Source organism: Hemitrygon akajei, chromosome 12 (genome assembly GCF_048418815.1).
Source record: "Hemitrygon akajei chromosome 12, sHemAka1.3, whole genome shotgun sequence".
Taxonomy (NCBI): Eukaryota; Metazoa; Chordata; class Chondrichthyes; order Myliobatiformes; family Dasyatidae; genus Hemitrygon; species Hemitrygon akajei.
Window position 1 is genome coordinate 4752548 of NC_133135.1, and position 13279 is coordinate 4765826.

Genomic DNA, 13279 nt, shown 5'->3' on the forward strand with positions numbered 1-13279 from the left:
CCCTGCATTCCCATCGACTCCCCCAGCTGCCACCCCTCACCCACACACTGGAGACAATCTACAGCAGACAATTAGCCCACTAACATGGGATGCAGGAAAGAACCCATGTGGTCACAGTGAGAACGTCCACACTCCACAAGGACGGCGCCGGAGGTTGGGATCGAACCTGGGTGTCTGGAGCAGCTCGACCCGCTGTGCCACCATGCCAACCCGACAGATGAAGTGTATTGATGTAGGAATCCAGCAGCTAAAGGTGCACAGCTAACCCTTTTTGCAGGGCAGACTCGATGGGCTATTGGCCTAAGTCTGTTCCTACGTCTTATGGTCTAAATCGTACACGTTTAAATGCTTTTGGGAGAATAACAGAGGGATTTTGAGTCATTTTATTTTTATAATTTTAATTTAGAGATACAACACAGTAACAAGCCCCTCTGGCCCAACGAGCCTGTGCTGCCAACTCACACCCATGCGACCAGTTAACTCACTAACACATATGTCTTAGTAATGTGGGACAAGTACGAGGGGCAAAAGCGAGTTACTGACACCATAAAACCAGTCGCTCTGGGCCGATGGGGCTCATCAGCCGTGGTTGGCAGCTCATCTCGGAGAAGGAAAACTCTGATCTCTGCCTTGCAGCTGTACCCACCCATGGGGAAGGCTTCAGGAGTAAACCCCAAGGAAATATCTGGAGCTGGAATCCCTAAGGCAGTCCTACACTAAGTTCAACACTGTCCGGCAACTTTTGCGATGCCACTGGTCCCACACTATATTGGTCTCTGCTGTTCCTTTGAATTCATTAGCTGCATGGAGAGGGGGGCCTGCGACATTGGCAACAGCTTGCTCCATATTGTACTGGCCTGCCTTGCATGTTAAACAGATACGACGCAACGTCTATGGTGGACCCTGACCGACAGAGAGCCAATAAGTATGGTTTGGTGCCACCCTGCACACCTGGTCAGCTAGTGTTTAACTTGTCTCTTCCTTCCACGGCAGGGTGATCGTGGTGATCCAGGTCCTCTGGGCCCGGCCGGGGAGAAGGGTGCTATGGTAAGCTGTACGTCAGACACATGCAACTGTACAGGTTTGACAAGGTCACCTCTTGGTGTTTTTCCTTATCTTCTGTGGTCACTGTGCCTCAGAGGGCTCCATGCAGCCGACGGTCTCTCTGCTGGCTCTGCAGTTCCATTCCCCACCCCACTCCCTGGAGCTCAGTAGGGTTCCTTCCTAAAACAGGCTCTCGATTTTAAACATCCATAGTTCGTTCACCTCTGCAAATGCTGTCTGACCCATTGAGCCAGCAACTCTCTGATTCAGCAACTTTGCACAATCTGGACAAATTACCTGCAAAGTTTTTCACTGTGACACACACAAAATGTGTGAGTGGATGTGAAGAGGATGTTTGCTATAGTGGGAAAGTCTAGGACCATGGGGCACAGCTTCAGAATAGAAGGAGAACAGAGATGAGGAGGAATTTCTTTCGCCGGGGTTGGTGAGTCTGTGGAGTTCAATGACATGTGGTAACTAGAATGGGGAATGTAAAGAAAGAGTTGCAGAGGGTTAGGATACGAAATTACTGGAAACTGGAAAAATCAAAGTTGATACCATCATGTTGGAGGCCAGATCAGATATCCTCCCAGGAAGGGAATCAGAGAACCAGAGGCATTCAGCTTTCTGGCAGAGCAGTGGGTGATCAGAGCCTGTCTTCAACAGTTCAGCCTCTACACAGGCTGCACAAACACATTCCTTAGCTGCAGGGGAGATTGCCAGGGGTGATGGCCAGCTGTTTAACCGCTCTCTTTGTATTGTTTGTCTTGCAGGGTTACATGGGACCTCCCGGGACACCCGGACCTGTGGGTCCAGAAGGAAAACCAGTGAGTACCTCGTCTGAAAACAGTGCAACTCATCTCCTGATCTGATGCCCTGTACCCATAGAGTACTGTGACAGGACCAGACCCTTTGGCCCAGCTAGTCCATGCTGAACTGTTATTTCCCCTAGTCCCATCGACCTGCACCAGGACCACAGCCCTCAAATCTTCCCATCCACGTACCTGTGCAAACTTCTCTTAAATGTTGCAATCAAACCTGTATCCACCACTTCCTCTGGCAGCTCATTCCACACTCTCACCACCCTCTGAGTGAAGAAATTCCCCTTCAGGTTCCCTTACATATTTCACCTTTCACCCTTAACCTCTGACCTACAGTTCTTTTCTCATCCAATCTGAGTAGAAAAAGCCTGCTTGCATTTGCCTGCTTGCATTTACCCAATTTATAATCCTCATAACTTTGTATACCTCTATTAAATCTCCCCTCTTTCTTCTGTGCTCCAGGGAATAAATTTATAACCTATTCAGCCTTTTCCTATGACTCAGATCCTCAAGTCCCACAACACCCTTGTAAATTTTCTCTATACTCTCTCAACTTCATTGATATCTTTCCTGTAGGCAGGTGACCAGAACTGCACACAATACACCAAATTAGACCTCACCAATGTCTTATACAACCTCATCATAACCTCTCAACTCCTGTACTCAATACTTTGCTTTATGAAAGCCAATGTACCAAAAGCTCTAGTTCTGATCCTATCTGCTTGTGACACCACTTTCAAAGAATTATGGACCTGTATCCCCAGATCCCTTTGTTTCACCACACTTGTCTATGCCCGACCATTCACTGTGTAAGTAAAATCCTACACAGTGCCATTATATAAGTTGGCCAAAGTTCTCGGCCTCTATGCTGAACTATCGTGTTCTCCTCTGATAAGAATCCTACCATTAACCTTGTACTCTATCTTCACGTTCAGCCTTCCAAATTGAGTCACGTGTAAGTCCTATCTTGGTTTGTCCTCTGAAAGTGCAACAACTCACAGTTGTTTGCATTAAATTCTATCTATCTATACCTCTCATTATTTTGTCCATATTCCTCAAGCTTACATGAAGACAGGAGCTGAAGTATGATATTCAGCCCTTCTAGCCCGTCCCACTATTCAATGTACCCATGGCTTATCTGCACCAGGGTCTCATTTCCTTCTCTGTGCCAAAGTTCCCCAAAGGCCTCCCACTCAGGCCTGACTGCTCTTGCCCCATGTTGGTCAGGGTCTCGGTTCCCAGTCTGACGTGGGTACAGATTGGCTTCAATTATTTCATCCCTAGAGACACTGACTTCTTTGGGCTAGTTGGAACACGTGGCTGTGACCATAGCGTGATTTTGGTAGTAACGTAGAGCTGAGCATTCTGCTGTGTACCTACGGTTGACAGCTCATTCCAGACTGGGTAAAGGATTTTGCAGCAATCCACTGTTGATGGTCACATTCGCCAAAATTACACCACACTTTGGTAGGTTGAATTTCAAGGCAGAATACAGAGTTAATAGCCAGATTTGTAGCAGTGTGCAGGAACAGAGGGATCTTGGGGTCCATGTCCACAGATCTGTCAGAGTTGCCACACAAGTTGATAGGGTGGTTAAGAAGGTGTACAGAGCATTGGTCTTCATTAGTCAGGGCATGAAGTTCAAGAGCCAGAAGGTAATGTTGCAGCTCTATAAAACTCTGGTTAGACCAACTTCGGCATATTATATTCAGTTCTAGTCATTATAGGAAGGATGGGAAGCTTCAGGGAGGGTGGAGAGGAGATTTAACAGGATGCTGCCTGGATTAGCGAGCATGTTTTATGACGATAGATTGAGTGAGCTTGTGCTTTTCTTTTTGGAGCGAAGAAGGATGAGAGGTGATTTGATAGAGGTGTACAAGATGATAAGAGGCGTATATAAAGTGGACAGCTAGACACTTATTCCCAGGAAGAAAATACCAAGGGGTATAATTTAAAACTGATTGGAAGAAAGTATTAGGCAGATGTCCCAGGCATGTTTTTTACACAGAGAGTGATGGGTGTGTAGAAGATACTGCCAACATATGGTGGTAGAGGCAGATACATCAGGGATGTTTAAGTGACTCTTAGGTAGGCACATGGATGATAGAAAACTGAAAAGTTACTTTGATCAGTTTGAAAGGTCAGCACAACATGGTGGGACAAAGAGCCTGTATTTTGCTGTTGTGTTCTACATTCTATATTCCTCCATTTTCTGCATATTCATGTGTCTGCCTAAATGCCTCTTAAATGTCTCTATCTTGTCTGCTTCCACCGCCACCACCTTTGGAGAATATTCTTTGAAGGAAGAAGCTGTTCCTGAACTATTGAGTGTGCGTCTTTAGGCTTCTGTACTCCCTCCCTGATGGTATTAAACCTGATGTTGGTACATTTACCTCATGCTGATACCAGCTCTTCCATCTGCCTTCTAGGGACTCCCTGGACGACGAGGACCACCAGGGCTACAAGGTGTGAGAGGGAGAAGGGTAAGCGGTATTTATCAGTGTATGATGTTCCGTCATTTCACCGGTCCACCCCATCTATTCCCAGATTTCGAGAATTCCCAAGTGCACTTGTTTTCTGTTTGATCTGTACGGAATTCAAGTTGCTTGGATACCCTCTCATCCTTCCCTTTCATAGGAAGGGTGTGGAGATTGTCGAACTATGAACCACACTCGAATAACTTACATCTCCTCCTAGTCTCACTTTATTTACTTATTTACTTGTGCACAAGGAGAACAGTTCAGTCCCGTCACCAAACTTTTCTGAAACTTCAGCTCAAAATTGTCCATTTTTATACAGGTATTGATCCAATCAAAAACTTGAGCACTTTCTAATTGCATTATTTTCACATGTAGCTACCAATCACAATACATTGTAATAACCAATAAAAATCTATGTGTTAATGACCAATAATTCCTTAGATTGAGTAAAAATAATCAGAATCTGGTTTATTTGCACTGGCATACAGTATGCTGTGAAATTTGTTCTTTTCAAGAGATTCTAGATTGTTTAATGTCATTTCCAGTACACAAGTATAAAGGAGAATGAAATAATTGTTACTCTGAATCTGATGCAGCACAGAAAAACAAAATTAGATAAAGTGCAATAATAATAAATATATAAATATGTAAAATAGATTTTGTGGCAGCAGTACAGTGCAATATATAAAATTACTATAAATTACAATAAGGATATAAAAAGATAATTAAGTAGATAAGTGAATGAATGAATAAATAGATATATGGATAGATACAAGTGCACAAAAGAGCAAAATACTGCAGTACTGTTCATGGGTTCATGGAATATTCAGAAATATGATGGCAGATGGGAAGCTGTTCCTAAGTCATTGAGTGTGTGCCTTCAGGCTCCTGTACCTCTTTCCTGATGGAAGTAATGAGAAGAGGGCATAGCTCAGATGGTGGGGGTCCTCAGTGATAGATGCTGCTGTTTTGAGGTGTCGCCTTTTGAAGATGTCCTTAGTACTCGGGAGACTGGTGTCCATGGTGGAGCTAGCTGGGTTTACAGTTTTCTGCATCTTTTTCTGATCCTGTGGTGTGGCCCCTCTGTGCCAGATGGTGACGTAACCAGTTAGAATGCTCTCCATGGTTCATCTGTAGAAACCTGCTAGAGTCTTTGGTGACATACCAAATCTCCTCAAACTCCTAATGAAGTACAACTGTTGGCAATAACTGTTCAATTGCTGGTGAGTGCCTACAATCCTCCATTTGCATCCTTGTCTTTGTCTGCCTGCTGAACTTGGATCGCAGTCTGGGACAAAAAGGAGCTGCAGAGAGGAGTGGAGTTCTCAAGGGTGTGTTCAGCTTGGGTGACTATATAATGTGCTGTAGGGAGCACCTGAACAAACTGCATCACTGCGTGGTACAGGAACTGCACTGAGACGGACAGGAAGGGTAGTCAGCACATCAACAGCACCACCCTACCAAGATCAACTCGTCAACAGCACCACCCTACCAAGATCAACAACACATCAACAGCATCACCCTACCAAGATCAACACGTCAACAGCAACACCCTACCAAGATCAACTCGTCAACAACACCACCCTACCAAGATCAACAACACATCAACAGCATCACCCTACCAAGATCAACACGTCAACAGCACCACCCTACCAAGATCAACAACACATCAACAGCATCACTCTACCAAGATCAACTTGTCAACAGCACCACCCTACCAAGATCAACAACACATCAACAGCACCACCCTACCAAGATCAACAACACGTCAACAGCACCACCCTACCAAGATCAACACGTCAACAGCACCACCCTACCAATATCAACTCGTCAACAGCACCACACTACCAAGATCAACAACACATCAACAGCACCACCCTACCAAGATCAACAACACATCAACAGCACCACCCTACCAAGATCAACACATCAACAGCACCACACTACCAAGATCAACAACACATCAACAGCACCACCCTACCAAGATCAACTTGTCAACAGCACCACCCTACCAAGATCAACTCGTCAACAGCACCACCCTACCAAGATCGACAACACATCAACAGCACCACCCTACCAAGATCAACTCGTCAACAGCACCACCCTACCAAGATCAACAACACATCATCAGCACCACCCTACCAAGATCAACACATCAACAGCACCACACTACCAAGATCAACAACACATCAACAGCACCACCCTACCAAGATCAACACATCAACAGCACCACACTACCAAGATCAACAACACATCAACAGCACCACCCTACCAAGATCAACTTGTCAACAGCACCACCCTACCAAGATCAACTCATCAACAGCACCACCCTACCAAGATCGACAACACATCAACAGCACCACCCTACCAAGATCAACTTGTCAACAGCACCACCCTACCAAGATCAACAACACATCAACAGCACCACCCTACCAAGATCAACAACACGTCAACAGCACCACCCTACCAAGATCAACACGTCAACAGCACCACCCTACCAATATCAACTCGTCAACAGCACCACACTACCAAGATCAACAACACATCAACAGCACCACCCTACCAAGATCAACACATCAACAGCACCACACTACCAAGATCAACAACACATCAACAGCACCACCCTACCAAGATCAACACATCAACAGCACCACACTACCAAGATCAACAACACATCAACAGCACCACCCTACCAAGATCAACTTGTCAACAGCACCACCCTACCAAGATCAACTCATCAACAGCACCACCCTACCAAGATCGACAACACATCAACAGCACCACCCTACCAAGATCAACTTGTCAACAGCACCACCCTACCAAGATCAACAACACATCAACAGCACCACCCTACCAAGATCAACAACACGTCAACAGCACCACCCTACCAAGATCAACACGTCAACAGCACCACCCTACCAATATCAACTCGTCAACAGCACCACACTACCAAGATCAACAACACATCAACAGCACCACCCTACCAAGATCAACAACACATCAACAGCACCACCCTACCAAGATCAACACATCAACAGCACCACACTACCAAGATCAACAACACATCGACAGCACCACCCTACCAAGATCAACTTGTCAACAGCACCACCCTACCAAGATCAACTCGTCAACAGCACCACCCTACCAAGATCGACAACACATCAACAGCACCACCCTACCAAGATCAACTCGTCAACAGCACCACCCTACCAAGATCAACAACACATCATCAGCACCACCCTACCAATATCAACTCATCAACAGCACCACCCTACCAAGATCAACACATCAACAGCACCACACTACCAAGATCAACAACACATCAACAGCACCACCCTACCAAGATCAACTTGTCAACAGCACCACCCTACCAAGATCAACAACACGTCAACAGTACCACCCTACCAAGATCAACACGTCAACAGCACCACCCTACCAAGATCAACACATCAACAGCACCACACTACCAAGATCAACAACACATCAACAGCACCACCCTACCAAGATCAACTTGTCAACAGCACCACCCTACCAAGATAAACACATCAACAGCACCACACTACCAAGATCAACAACACGTCAACAGCACCACCCTACCAAGATCAACAACACATCAACAGCACCACCCTACCAATATCAACTCGTCAACAGCACCACCCTACCAAGATCAACACATCAACAGCACCACACTACCAAGATCAACAACACATCAACAGCACCACCCTACCAAGATCAACTTGTCAACAGCACCACCCTACCAAGATCGACACGTCAACAGCACCACCCTACCAAGATCAACACATCAACAGCACCACACTACCAAGATCAACAACACGTCAACAGCACCACCCTACCAAGATCAACTTGTCAACAGCACCACCCTACCAAGATCGACACGTCAACAGCACCACACTACCAAGATCAACAACACATCAACAGCACCACCCTACCAATATCAACTCGTCAACAGCACCACCCTACCAAGATCAACAACACGTCAACAGCACCACCCTACCAAGATCAACTCGTCAACAGCACCACCCTACCAAGATCAACAACTCGTCAACAGCACCACCCTACCAAGATCAACAACACATCAACAGCACCACCCTACCAATATCAACTCGTCAACAGCACCACCCTACCAAGATCAACAACACATCAACAGCACCACCCTACCAATATCAACTCGTCAACAGCACCACCCTACCAAGATCAACAACTCGTCAACAGCACCACCCTACCAAGATCAACAACACATCAACAGCACCACCCTACCAAGATCAACTTGTCAACAGCACCACCCTACCAAGATCAACACATCAACAGCACCACACTACCAAGATCAACAACACATCAACAGCACCACCCTACCAAGATCGACACATCAACAGCACCACCCTTCCAAGATCAACACATCAACAGCACCACCCTACCAAGATCAACTCATCAACAGCACCACACTACCAAGATCAACAACACATCAACAGCACCACCCTACCAAGATCGACACATCAACAGCACCACACTACCAAGATCAACAACACATCAACAGCACCACCCTACCAAGATCAACTCGTCAACAGCACCACCCTACCAAGATCAACACATCAACAGCACCACCCTACCAAGATCAACTCATCAACAGCACCACACTACCAAGATCAACAACACATCAACAGCACCACCCTACCAAGATCGACACATCAACAGCACCACACTACCAAGATCAACAACACATCAACAGCACCACCCTACCAAGATCAACTCGTCAACAGCACCACCCTACCAAGATCAACAACACATCAACAGCACCACCCTACCAAGATCAACAACATATCAACTGCACCACCCTACCAAGATCGACACATCAACAGCACCACCCTACCAAGATCAACAACATATCAACAGCACCACCCTACCAAGATCAACAACATACCAACAGCACCACCCTACCAAGATCGACACATCAACAGCACCACCCTACCAAGATCAACAACATATCAACAGCACCACCCTACCAAGATCAACAACACGTCAACAGCACCACCCTACCAAGATTGACACATCAACAGCACCACACTACCAAGATCAACAACACATCAACAGCACCACCCTACCAAGATCAACTTGTCAACAGCACCACCCTACCAAGATCAACAACACATCAACAGCATCACCCTACCAAGATCAACAACATACCAACAGCACCATCCTACCAAGATCGACACATCAACAGCACCTCCCTACCAAGATCAACAACATATCAACAGCACCACCCTACCAAGATCAACAACACATCAACAGCACCACCCTACCAAGATCGACACATCAACAGCACCACCCTACCAAGATCAACAACACGTCAACAGCACCACCCTACCAAGATCAACACGTCAACAGCACCACCCTACCAATATCAACTCGTCAACAGCACCACACTACCAAGATCAACAACACATCAACAGCACCACCCTACCAAGATCAACAACACATCAACAGCACCACCCTACCAAGATCAACACATCAACAGCACCACACTACCAAGATCAACAACACATCAACAGCACCACCCTACCAAGATCAACTTGTCAACAGCACCACCCTACCAAGATCAACTCGTCAACAGCACCACCCTACCAAGATCGACAACACATCAACAGCACCACCCTACCAAGATCAACTCGTCAACAGCACCACCCTACCAAGATCAACAACACATCATCAGCACCACCCTACCAAGATCAACACATCAACAGCACCACACTACCAAGATCAACAACACATCAACAGCACCACCCTACCAAGATCAACACATCAACAGCACCACACTACCAAGATCAACAACACATCAACAGCACCACCCTACCAAGATCAACTTGTCAACAGCACCACCCTACCAAGATCAACTCGTCAACAGCACCACCCTACCAAGATCGACAACACATCAACAGCACCACCCTACCAAGATCAACTTGTCAACAGCACCACCCTACCAAGATCAACAACACATCAACAGCACCACCCTACCAAGATCAACAACACGTCAACAGCACCACCCTACCAGGATCAACACGTCAACAGCACCACCCTACCAATATCAACTCGTCAACAGCACCACACTACCAAGATCAACAACACATCAACAGCACCACCCTACCAAGATCAACACATCAACAGCACCACACTACCAAGATCAACAACACATCAACAGCACCACCCTACCAAGATCAACTTGTCAACAGCACCACCCTACCAAGATCAACTCATCAACAGCACCACCCTACCAAGATCGACAACACATCAACAGCACCACCCTACCAAGATCAACTTGTCAACAGCACCACCCTACCAAGATCAACTCGTCAACAGCACCACCCTACCAAGATCGACAACACATCAACAGCACCACCCTACCAAGATCAACTCGTCAACAGCACCACCCTACCAAGATCAACAACACATCATCAGCACCACCCTACCAATATCAACTCATCAACAGCACCACCCTACCAAGATCAACACATCAACAGCACCACCCTACCAAGATCGACAACACATCAACAGCACCACCCTACCAAGATCAACTCGTCAACAGCACCACCCTACCAAGATCAACAACACATCATCAGCACCACCCTACCAAGATCAACACATCAACAGCACCACACTACCAAGATCAACAACACATCAACAGCACCACCCTACCAAGATCAACACATCAACAGCACCACACTACCAAGATCAACAACACATCAACAGCACCACCCTACCAAGATCAACTTGTCAACAGCACCACCCTACCAAGATCAACTCATCAACAGCACCACCCTACCAAGATCGACAACACATCAACAGCACCACCCTACCAAGATCAACTTGTCAACAGCACCACCCTACCAAGATCAACAACACATCAACAGCACCACCCTACCAAGATCAACAACACGTCAACAGCACCACCCTACCAAGATCAACACGTCAACAGCACCACCCTACCAATATCAACTCGTCAACAGCACCACACTACCAAGATCAACAACACATCAACAGCACCACCCTACCAAGATCAACACATCAACAGCACCACACTACCAAGATCAACAACACATCAACAGCACCACCCTACCAAGATCAACACATCAACAGCACCACCCTACCAAGATCAACAACACATCATCAGCACCACCCTACCAAGATCAACACATCAACAGCACCACACTACCAAGATCAACAACACATCAACAGCACCACCCTACCAAGATCAACACATCAACAGCACCACACTACCAAGATCAACAACACATCAACAGCACCACCCTACCAAGATCAACTTGTCAACAGCACCACCCTACCAAGATCAACTCATCAACAGCACCACCCTACCAAGATCGACAACACATCAACAGCACCACCCTACCAAGATCAACTTGTCAACAGCACCACCCTACCAAGATCAACAACACATCAACAGCACCACCCTACCAAGATCAACAACACGTCAACAGCACCACCCTACCAAGATCAACACGTCAACAGCACCACCCTACCAATATCAACTCGTCAACAGCACCACACTACCAAGATCAACAACACATCAACAGCACCACCCTACCAAGATCAACACATCAACAGCACCACACTACCAAGATCAACAACACATCAACAGCACCACCCTACCAAGATCAACACATCAACAGCACCACACTACCAAGATCAACAACACATCAACAGCACCACCCTACCAAGATCAACTTGTCAACAGCACCACCCTACCAAGATCAACTCATCAACAGCACCACCCTACCAAGATCGACAACACATCAACAGCACCACCCTACCAAGATCAACTTGTCAACAGCACCACCCTACCAAGATCAACAACACATCAACAGCACCACCCTACCAAGATCAACAACACGTCAACAGCACCACCCTACCAAGATCAACACGTCAACAGCACCACCCTACCAATATCAACTCGTCAACAGCACCACACTACCAAGATCAACAACACATCAACAGCACCACCCTACCAAGATCAACAACACATCAACAGCACCACCCTACCAAGATCAACACATCAACAGCACCACACTACCAAGATCAACAACACATCGACAGCACCACCCTACCAAGATCAACTTGTCAACAGCACCACCCTACCAAGATCAACTCGTCAACAGCACCACCCTACCAAGATCGACAACACATCAACAGCACCACCCTACCAAGATCAACTCGTCAACAGCACCACCCTACCAAGATCAACAACACATCATCAGCACCACCCTACCAATATCAACTCATCAACAGCACCACCCTACCAAGATCAACACATCAACAGCACCACACTACCAAGATCAACAACACATCAACAGCACCACCCTACCAAGATCAACTTGTCAACAGCACCACCCTACCAAGATCAACAACACGTCAACAGTACCACCCTACCAAGATCAACACGTCAACAGCACCACCCTACCAAGATCAACACATCAACAGCACCACACTACCAAGATCAACAACACATCAACAGCACCACCCTACCAAGATCAACTTGTCAACAGCACCACCCTACCAAGATAAACACATCAACAGCACCACACTACCAAGATCAACAACACGTCAACAGCACCACCCTACCAAGATCAACAACACATCAACAGCACCACCCTACCAATATCAACTCGTCAACAGCACCACCCTACCAAGATCAACACATCAACAGCACCACACTACCAAGATCAACAACACATCAACAGCACCACCCTACCAAGATCAACTTGTCAACAGCACCACCCTACCAAGATCGACACGTCAACAGCACCACCCTACCAAGATCAACACATCAACAGCACCACACTACCAAGATCAACAACACGTCAACAGCACCACCCTACCAAGATCAACTTGTCAACAGCACCACCC

General features: G+C 46.6%; 1 protein-coding gene across 4 annotated transcripts in view; it reads left to right on the plus strand.

The window, feature by feature from the left end:
* The window catches only part of LOC140736680 (uncharacterized), a 493430-nt gene that overhangs the window by 271763 nt on the left and 208388 nt on the right, over positions 1-13279 (plus strand). For all 4 annotated transcript variants that reach the window (XM_073062508.1, XM_073062505.1, XM_073062507.1 and 1 more), the window contains 3 exons: positions 994-1047; positions 1818-1871; positions 4295-4348. In XM_073062508.1, the coding sequence (XP_072918609.1) occupies positions 994-1047; positions 1818-1871; positions 4295-4348 (162 nt within the window). The remainder of the gene's footprint in view (positions 1-993; positions 1048-1817; positions 1872-4294; positions 4349-13279) is intronic.